The sequence below is a fragment of the Pristiophorus japonicus genome, chromosome 23, assembly GCF_044704955.1.
Source record: "Pristiophorus japonicus isolate sPriJap1 chromosome 23, sPriJap1.hap1, whole genome shotgun sequence".
In the NCBI taxonomy this organism is placed as follows: Eukaryota; Metazoa; Chordata; class Chondrichthyes; family Pristiophoridae; genus Pristiophorus; species Pristiophorus japonicus.
Window position 1 is genome coordinate 24,569,605 of NC_091999.1, and position 11,003 is coordinate 24,580,607.

Below are 11,003 nucleotides of genomic sequence, written 5' to 3' on the forward strand. Positions count from 1 at the left end.
CTCTCGCTGGTGGGTATGAGAGGTACAGTGAGTTAAAATTACCCTTTACTCTCTCTCTGCTGAAGTTACTTTCAGGAATCCTGTAATGAGAGAACTTCACCCAGTCTCTAACCCATGGTGTATCTGAGCTGGGAGCGCTGGCTGTATAAGCCTTGGGACCGAGACACGCAAACACTCTACTTCAGACAAACAGCCCTCACATTGGCAAAACTAGGAAACATAGCTAATTGAGCGGCTGCCTGTTTAACTCACGATTGGAAAAAAAGCCCTTTATTGTTTTTTATTTAAGAACTGAAATGCAATCGAGAGATTCTCATTGACAAGAATTGACGGTGTCCATCAGAACAAGGGAAATGTTGACGAAACTGGGTTTACCGCTGGATTTATTGATGGTTCTGTTGGTGATCTTCAAGGGGATCGCTTCGTGTCCCACCACACAGGAGTAAGAAGCGCCGCTGGCCCACTCCTCGGCTGCAACGGATAGCAGACTGTACATGAAGAAGGAGCTGCTGCCGTTCTCCGCCATCACCTCGGTGTTCTTGTAGTTGCCGGAATCCACCGGCTTGTCATTGACGGTCCATTTGACGAAGATCTCTCGGGGGGTGAAACCTCTCACTAAGCAGGTGAGGCTGACCAACCTCTGAGCGGAGACTTCTTCTGCCGAGTGCAGGAGGACAGACACGGCCGGTTCCCGCGGATCTTTCGCTGTGGAACAGTTACAATAAAGGCCAATGAACTGGACAGTTCCAGAGACAATGGGAAAACTTTAAATCAATACAGCAGGCGGGTTTTGGGCGTGGAGGTTTTTAAATTGTTAAAAATAGGAATCCCGACGTCAACGCGCCCACTCCCGGTTGTAATATTATATTTGAGTAAAATATTTAAATGGGACTGGAATCTTCTATTTTAACCACCATTTGGTGATTAACTGTCGCTGGTCCGGTTTGACACACTGTGTAAATCCCTGCAGTTACAGCGAGGCGGGGACTGCTGCACCCAGGTGGTAATTGCCCATACACCTACCTCCTGGATCCAGGGTCCCTGTGTAACCCAGCCCCCGCGATCCGAGACCTCCTGACTCGGCTTCCAATCCTCCCGTTCTCCCGGGTGGCCTGTGAGACCACCGCCCACAACTGGTCTTCCTCATTTAAATTCAGCCAATTTCAGGTGGTTAGATGTGAGAGAAATGGACACTGCGTTGAATTTTAAAGCTTTTCCTTTTCCCCTCTGGGGCCTCTCTGGTTTTCCATCCCGCAGCAGAGGAAACACAATCTTTCTCTCTGAAATCTCCAAGGGTTGGTCTGGAAAATTACATAGAATTTACTGCACAGAATGAGGAGATTTGGCCAACTGGTCTATGCCGGTGTGTATGTTTCACACAAGCCTCCTCCTAGCTCACTTAATCTATTCCTAATAACATACCCTTCTATTCCTTTCTCACTCATGGACTTGTCCAGTTTCCCCTAAAATACATAATGTCAGGTCCCAGAGTGCTGAGTTCGTGGAATTACCAAACTGAATGATCAGAGTAGCCCATTAAACACTTTATATAATGAATTGTCCCTTGCACATGCACTGGAAATCGTCACAGTATCTCACTTATTGCAACAATCTCCGCGCTCACCCTTTTCCTTGTGGATGGAATCTCTGAGAGGAGTCGGCATATCCTGATGGCTCACCACGCAGTAGAACTTATCCCCACTCAGCCAGTCTTGTGTTGAGATGTTTAAGTTGCTGATCACTATGTTGGGATCCTCTCCCGGCTGGAAGGCAATCTCTGATTTCAAAGCCTCCTTTTCCCGGGTCCAGGTCACGGTGAGCCCATAAGGAGCCTCAGACACGACGCAGGTTAAGGTCACCATCGCCTCCAGTAAGACCTGTTCCAATGACGGTGGGCGAAGAGTGATTTTTGAATCGCTGCATGGGACAACCACTGGGAAACAGGAATGAAAGTCAGGAAAAGCTGAAGCTTCAGAATCCGGACACCAATATTTAGCCTTAAATCTTTCAAGGGGAATATATCACTTTTGAGATATCAACCTCTCGCTGTTGCCTCAACACCGGCGTTATTGGAAGGACAATGAATTGGCAACGATTCCGAGAGATCTGTAACATTTCTTGTGTATTTGCAGCCAGAGCCACCTGTAATGGGCTGTGAAGCAAATACCCGGCATAAAATGGGAATACATTGTGTTAGGCATGGAATAGCGCTCTTCCTGAAATCCCTTGCTCCTTTAAGCCCGTCCATAGATCCTTGCACCCAAATGCATCACCGTTGGTTATAATAGCTGAAGCCCGAAAAGCCCGAAGTTCAAGAGGTCTACACCAGACATTATACTGGTTCAAAACCAGTGTCAAATTAATTTCAGGATTTATGGGACAACAGGAAACAAAGTTAAGTTTCTGGTCTCTTGCTGCGTTTTTTGTTGCAGTGAAAATGTGCAGGAACCAGTCACAGCCCCCGTCAGAGGAGAAGTGCAAGTTCGGGAGAATGGAGTTCCAAGGAATCTTTGTGGTGCGGCATCATTTGGAATGATGTGAGGTCGTTTGTTAATTTCTGTAATTACTGAACATTTATCATGTCTGGTGAGAGAGATTCAGAGAGAAATATGACCTCAGGGCATTAATAGCAACATAGGAACAGGAGGAGGGCATTCAGTCCATCCATCCTGTCTCGCCAACCAGTTAGATCATGGCTGATGAACACTCAACACCATCTTCACGCATTGGTTATGTAACCCTTGATAACCTTGCCTGACAAAAATCTATAAATCTCAATTTTCAACTTTTCAATTGAAAACAAGTGTCAGCAGCTTTTGGGGAGGGAAATCCCGACTTGCAATATTCTTCTTGTGAGAAAATACTTGTTCTCGACTCTTTCATCAAACTAAATAAATGTTGTATATCTACTCGATCAATTCCTTTTATCAACTTAAACACGTCAATTGGATCATCTCTTAACGTTTTATACTCGTCGACTGATCATTTTACATTATTAGCCCCGGTTTAATTCGGGTAAACCTGCAGTTTAGCGCCTCCATGTATATCCTTCCTGTGGTGCGGAGCCGAGAATTGAGCTCAGTGCTCTGAATAGGGTAGATGCCCATTCTAGCAGGATTCCTGGACAGTTGGCAGGAAAGGGTTCCAGACTCCGACAGCCGCTCCTTATATGATCAGCCAACTCAGGATAAACCTGAGACTAAGGACACTTCACTCACTGCCTGACATCAGAGCAAGGGGAAAGCTTCTTTGGCGAGGTTAATAAATCCTGAGCAATGAGGAATCCTGAACCAGAAGATCCTGGATTGAATTTCCACTCCAGATATTTGATCACAAAATGTAAGCTGAGTCTCCCAGTGCAGTACTGGGGGCATGGCGCACTATTGGAGTTGCCGTCTGTCGGATCAGGTGTTAAACCGAGGATCCGTCTGGCCTCTCAGGTGGAGGTAAAAGATACTCTGGCATTATTTCAATGAAAAGCAGAGGAGTTCTCCCTGGTGGCCTGTGAATATTTATCCCTCAAGAAATATCACTCAACAAAAAAAAATGGTCATTATCACACTGCTGTTTGTGGGAGCTTGCTGTGGACTAAATGACTGCCGTACTTTGTACATTACAACTGTGACCACATTTCACAACTTAATTCATTGGCTGGCAAGCGTTTTGGTTCAGTCTGTGGTCGCTGAAGGCGCTGTATAAAGGCAAGTTTGTATCGCAAGAATACACAAACTGCATGATTGGAAATTAGGAACAGTCCTCTGCTTTTTACTAATTCCAATAAAATCCTTACTGAGGTCAGCGCTCAGAATGGTGTGCAATCTCCCGGGATTGTGCCTCTTACCCTGAGATCTGCTGAAGTTACGGTTTTGCGTGACCCCTTCATGAGTGACCTGGCAGGTGTAGACCGAGCCGGTGAACCATTCCTCGGCGGGGACTGTCAGCCGACTGGCCGTCAAGAAGTTCCCGTTCACCTCAAAGACGGGAGAGGTGATGATGCCCGAATCCATGAGTTGTCCACTCTTCAGCCAATTCACGGTCAGTGATTTTGGCCTGAAATCGATGATTGAACACACGGCGCTTGCATATCTGCTGCTGGTGATTTGTTCAGTGGAACTCAGCGTGAGGAGAACAGTTGGAGGAACGATGTCCGGTTCAGGATCTTCAAAAAAAAACATATTATTGACATTGCTTGGAAAATAATTGATTAAGAAATGCAAAGTGTCCTTATATTTTAACAGGTTCTTTGCTGTCAGACGAACACTAACCTGGCATTTACAGAGAGCAGAACTGTGCACAGTATTCTCAGTTTAATATGCAGACCGGAACTGTGCATAATATTCTAAGTGCGATATGGGGACCAGAACCATGCACAATATTCTAAGTGTGATATGGAGACTAGAACTATGCACACTATTCTCAGTATGATATGGAGACCAGAACTTTACACTGTATTCTAAGTATGAGATGGAAACCAGAACTTTAAGCAATATTCTAAGTGTGATATGGAGAACAGAACTATGCATACTATTCTAAGTGTAATATGGAGACCAGAATATGCACACTATTCTCAGTATGATATGGAGACCAGAACTTTACACTGTTTTCTAAGTATGAGATGGAAACCAGAACTTTAAGCAATATTCTAAGCGTGATATGGAGAACAGAACTGTGTACAGTATTCTAACTGTGATATGGAGACCGGAACTGTGCATAATATTTTAAGTATGATGTGGAGAGCTAACTTTCGACAGTATTCTAAGTATGAGATGGAAACCTGAATTGTGAACAATATTCTAAATGTGATAAGGAGACTAGAACTGTGCACAGTATTCTAATTATTATATGGAAACCAGAACTGTACACAATACTCTAAGTGTAATATGGAGACCAGAACTGTACACAATATTACAAGTATGATAGGGAGAGCAGAATTGTACACAATACTCTAAGTGTGAATTGGTTGACGAGAACTGTACACAGTATTCTAAGTATGATATGGAGAGCAGAACTGTACACAGTACTCTAAGTGTTGTCTAACCAAATTTCTCTACAAGTTGAACATAATTTCTCACCTTATCATTGTTTGCCCTGTAATCCACATCACTAACCTAGCATTGTGATGGCCCAGACCGACACACCACGTCGAACCTCGCAGTAGATTGTGCTGCTCCCCACATCTGACTCGGCGATGGTTAACTGGCTGCTCTGCGTGTAGATTCCCTTCTTGTTGAGCACTGACGGGTAGGTATTCAATCCAGTGGTGATTGGCTCTTTATCTTTCTTCCAGGAAAGGCTGGTGATGTCGGGGGAGTAGTCCATCGCCAAACAGCCGTACGTGATGGAGCCATCGGTACTGGGTTGTTCACAGGAGGAGAGCAGGGCGTAGAGGGTGGGGGGAGACGGTGTTACTGGGAAAGAATGGCCCATTGAACAAGTTAGACTCTGTAATCCGTGCTTATAAAAGAAATAAACAGCTCGAAATTTGACTGCAGAATAAACTAATTCCACCATTTCCCCATCAAAGACTACACGGGCATTTGAGTTTCTGTCAGTTCCATCATAAGGACCTGTCGATGCCCTGGTCAGGAACACACCTCTCTATCCCCGAGCTCTATCACATTACACAACAAGAACATTTACACAACTCGTCAATAAAGAATCCTTCATTGGATCATACAATAGAAGAACAGAGACGTGTTCCTGCTATTTCGGCCTCCATTTATTTCTCAATCAGCACCATTTCTGGTCCTTTATTTAATTGCAGTTTGGGGAAATTTGCTCTGTGCACATTGCCTGCGGCGTATCCCTACAAAACTACAGTGACTGCACTTCAAAGTAACAGCGGAATTCCTGCTTCGGACGTTAGCAAAAAACCCTCTAAATTTGCATACCACATAATTCAACAGGTAGCATTTCCATAGTTAAGTTTCTAAGCTTCAAGCTGTCGGTGAATTGCGATTAAGTCGAATTTCTCCCTCATTTTCTCAGCATTTGATGGAGACCGATGTCCCTCAGTGCACTGTGATCTGGGCTCTATCCCATCCCATTGAATGCATGTCTCTTGAGTTTCCTCCTCCCTGCCACTCAATTAATAATCCGAATAAAATACCATTCCAAAATCCGGTTAATTGGAAGTTTCTCCTTAAATGGCCCATTTCAGTTCCCATTGTTGTTCTTGTTATATCACAATGACCTGGACTTGGTTATAGGGAATACAATTTCGAAGTTCGAAGGTGATGCAAAACCTGGCAACGTAGCCAATAGTGAGCATGAAAGCAGCAGACTCCATGAGGAGACAGATGGACCAGTGAAATGCGCCGGGACATGGCAATTGCAATTTAATGCGAATCATTGAGAAGCGATGCACATTGGGTGGAAGATGGAGAAGCAGTATAATCTAAATAGTATTGTTTTGAGGGGATGCACGAACAGAGAAATCTAGATGAACATATTCAAAAATCTTTGAAGGGGGCAGGGCAAACTGGTAAGACAGTTATGAAAGCGTATGGGATACTTGACTTTGTAAATGGGCCATTGACAACAAGAACAAGACGGTTATGCTAAACTTACAGATCACGTGTTAGGCCTCAGCTGGGGTATTGTGCACAATTCTGGAACAACAATGTAGGAAGGATGTCAAGCCATTGGGGAGTGTAGAGGGGAAGCTTTTACCAGGATGATGCCAGGGATGGGGTCTTCAGTTATGTGGATAGATTGGAGAAGCTGGGATATTCTCCTTAGAGCAGAGGTTAAGAGGAGACCGAAGAGAGATATTCAACATTATGACAGGTTTTGATAGAGCAAGTAGGGAGAAACTGCTTCCGCTGGAAGGTAGGTGGGTAACCAAAGGTCACAAATTTAAAATAATTGGCAAAAGATCAAAAGGGGAAATTGGGGTAATTTTTTCACACAGAGGGTTGGTAATTTCAGGAATGCTCCAGGCAGTTCCTCCTGTACGTCAGGAGGACTCAGTGGCACGTTTAGAAGGAAAACCCTGGGGAGTTGGACAAAATTGGACAGCTCTTTCAGAGCCGGCATAGGCACGATGCCTGAATGGCCTTTTCAGTGCTGTGAGATGCTATCATTCTACACGAGTCAGTGGGAATAGTTCTACTAGATTTAATGGAAGGAATCGCTTCATATTTTGGACACCTCTACCAGATCTATTTTTATTGTTTGTTGTAATTAAAGAGGATATTTAAAATAAAGAGATCTTATAAATTTGACGCAAATTAGTCAATCGCATGCTGCTATAAAGGCTTAAAATTCATTGCGAATGATGACTTATTGCAGGTTGACTCTATATCTTTAAATGTTTCACAGAATTGCAGCTCAGTGACTGTGCGCCTTGTGTTGTGATCCAGGCCAATAGCTGCATCTCTCATAGTTTGTCCCTGCCTTTAACCTTTTCAGGAAGAATTGAACAACATAATGTTTCTAAACATGAGGTCCTCATGACGATTAATTCAAGTGGGAGTCTTGATATCCTCCATTTAAATTGTGAAAATAACTTACAGCCTCCCAACAGATCAGAACAGGCGCTGCTTTCTGGAGCGTTATTCACTTCCTGAAACAGTTTGTTCTGGAAGTGAGCTGAGGATCAGGCCAATCGTGTTCAATAGTAATCTGATGCTCAAAATGTTCAAACATTAATAACTCATTAAAAATTTGGCATTTTTTCAGAAAGAATATAAACATCAATGAATGTGCGTTGTTTAATCTGGTCAATCGGACGATTTATTGTGTATATCTGTCACGAGTAGTTTATCTGCTATTTGTTAGTCGCAGCTAGCGGTATCTTGAACATTGCCTGACCAAGCACTCTCAGGTCAGATACAGCAGAGATATGAGAGCAAAGCTCCCGCTATGCTGTCGTGTGGGTCAGGACAGGTATAGCAAGGGTTGCACACAGAGTAATACGTTATCTGTACTATCCCGTCAAACATTCCCAGCTCAAGTACTGCAGAGATGTGCTACGAAATGTCTCTCCATAAAATGCGTTATCAAATTGACCGATTAGATTCAGCACAATTATCACATGGACAAAGACAAGCTTCCCATACACTGCCCCTTTAAAGCGCACCAGCTCACCTATAGCTCTGATTAAATAGAAGATCAATCTATATTGAAGGACCCAATTAAGCTCCACGTCTTTGTAAATAAAAGTTTAAATACTGATTAAAGCAATCTCTGCAATGTCCCATCAAGCACTGCCAGATAAAGTAAAGTACGGGTTAGTTGCAGAGTAAAGCTCCTTCATCACTGTCATATCAAACACTCCCAGGGTAGGTACGGCACGAGTTAGATAAAAAGTAGATTTCCCTCCACATTGCCAATTAAACACACTCAGGGCAGGTACAGTCAGGCTTGGATAAAGAATAAAGCTTCCTCTACACTGTCCCATCAAACACTCCCAATACAGGTACAGAGTAAAGCTCCCTCTACAGTGTCCCATTAAACATTCCCAGGGCAGGTACAGCATGGGTTAGATACAGAATAAATCTCCCTCTACAATGTCCCATCAAACAGCCCCAGTGCAGGTCCAAAATTGCCAAAATAAATTGGAGCACCCATCAGATCAGTCGAGGCGCTGTTTGTTCTGAAAGTGAGCTTCGGATCAGACCAATCTCATTCAATAATTATCTGATGCTCAACTGTATAACCATTACTAATTCGATATCTTATTAGTTAGATGCAGATTGAAGTTTCTTCAATATTTTTAGAAAATCACTCAAATCAGATACTGGATAGATTCGATAGATTAAATCTCTCTCTTCACTGATCTGTCTGGCGCTGTAAGGTCATGTAAAGCAAAGGATGAATGCATATTAAACTACACTACCCCGTAAGACGGGCCAAATATAGCAAGGTTTAGATTCCGAGTAAAATTATTTCTGCACTGTGCCATCAATCCAAACAGGGCAGGTACAGCATGGGTCAAGATACAGCGTAAAGCTCCCTCTACATTGTCCCATCAAACACCTCCAGAGCAGGTACAGCATGGGTCAGATACAGAGTAACACTCCCTCTACACTGTCCCATCAAACACTTCCAGAGCAGATACAGCATGGGTCAAGATACAGAGTAAAGCTCCCTCTACATTGTCCCATCAAACATGCCCAGAGCAGGTACAGAATGGGTCAGATACAGAGTAAAGCTCCCTCTACATTGTCCCATCAAACACGCCCAGAGCACGTACAGCATGGGGTTAGATACAGAGTAAAGCCCCCTCTACACTGTCCCTTCAAACACTCCCAGGGCACGTACAGCATGGGCTAGATACAGAGTACAGCTCCTTCTGCACTGTCCCATCAAACACTCCCAGGGCATGTACAACTGGGTTAGAAACTGATTAAAGCTCCTTCTACTGTCCCCCCATGGTGTTTCGGAACTGTTCCTTCTGACTGTCACACTCTGGGTAACTGATCTCATTTCTGCGGCGACTCATCAACTTTAAAGTCAAACTTTTACGTTTCTCACATATACCAGTTTCTTAAATAACTGAGTTAAATGACACTCCCCGCAATACAGAATCACAATCCAGAAGGTTTACAACCGGTCAGGAGGACTCCTGATTCTCACACAGTGAGCAGGCGCACAGAAACAGAACAGACACAAACGGTGCTCCAGGCAGAGAGACCAGTTCAATCTGTTAATTTCAATGAAGCTGCTTGATTTCTAATTTATTTCTTGTCAATTTCCAACCACCTCAACTCCGCAGATTCTTTGAAATTAAACTGATATTAATTTGAGAGACTCTTCAGAATACAGCCATTTTTCCATCTCTGTCAACTTTCTTGGAAACCGTGTAAAAATGAACTCCCCTGAAAGCAAGTATCTGGAAATAATTCACATTCCACGGGAATTTGCTGCCGTCACGGGACTCGGTGACCGAATAAGAATGTCACAATCCAGGAGACATCTACATTGAAATCTGAACACCCACTGATTTGATATATTTTCATCAGTAAATATAACCTGTAAAATCATCGAGGCAAAACAGGAAGTTAATTCACCAAAATCTGCAGCGGCACCTTATCGAACTCAGCACAGCCGGGTTATAAATGCATTGATTTATAAATTAATTTTGGAATTAATTAAACATTCTCTCCAACCATTGAGGTTTTGCAATAACTATAATACGGACCAGTATGCAACGCAATTGTAAGGGATCGTTTGTGTTTAATAAATGATCACTGATGTTACATTCTAATTAATGTTCATGTTAGATGATTATTGAAAATAATCTGAGTGCCTGTCTGGCCCTTCCTCCTCAGAAGCACACTTACCTGGAACATTTGAAATTAACTTAATGTGCCTGAATTTCAGCCTTACTAATACAGCGAAATTTGTTATTGAGAGACAGGTTTTGGTCTTGCAAAGTGTTCAAGATTAGTTTAGTGAAAGTTTTAACAAACAACACCCAATATTTATTAAACATTGTAGAAACGCCAAACGGTTTCACAAATTCTAGGTATTCTGAGTGACACAGGCACAAACTCTCCTCAGCAGATCAACACTAAATCACATCACTGAGGGGCCGAATCCCTCGACAGAACCTTTCATGGAGCAGACCCTTCACTCTATAAACACTTCCAGCAGAATCAAATGTATCCTTGCAAAAAATCTCATTACAGAATCACCGAACCCGCCTAACACTGATATAACTGATGATTGAATTCAACAGAAATTTAAAATACTTTCAGCAGAATTGTGTTTAGACTGTTAAATACATTAATGTTGATATTATAGCATATTTAATAATAATTGGTGATATTACTGCATTATAATAATGTTAGTAATATTAATTTAAATCTGTTCCGGCTGGAAATGTGTTAATTGTTCAGTTCTTAATTACAGTAACGCTTCACATATTGAATCTAAACTTTCGGGAACATTCGCTCAGTAGATGACAATGTAATTTTCAATAAAAAGCATTCAATTCCGTAAGATTATTTATTGATCACTAAGCTTTCTGTTTTGTGCCTACAATGTTCCTTTAA

The 11,003-nt window shown here is 42.7% G+C and overlaps 1 gene segment (V, D, J or C); it reads right to left on the bottom strand.

Annotated features, from left to right (window-relative positions):
- Positions 1-313: 313 nt before the first annotated feature.
- LOC139235445 (Ig heavy chain C region, secreted form-like) overlaps positions 314-11,003 on the bottom strand; it is an 11,062-nt gene continuing 372 nt past the window's right edge. Inside the window, 4 exon segments of the C gene segment in view lie at positions 314-705; positions 1,625-1,933; positions 3,842-4,159; positions 5,142-5,408. Coding sequence covers positions 314-705; positions 1,625-1,933; positions 3,842-4,159; positions 5,142-5,408 — 1,286 coding nt within the window.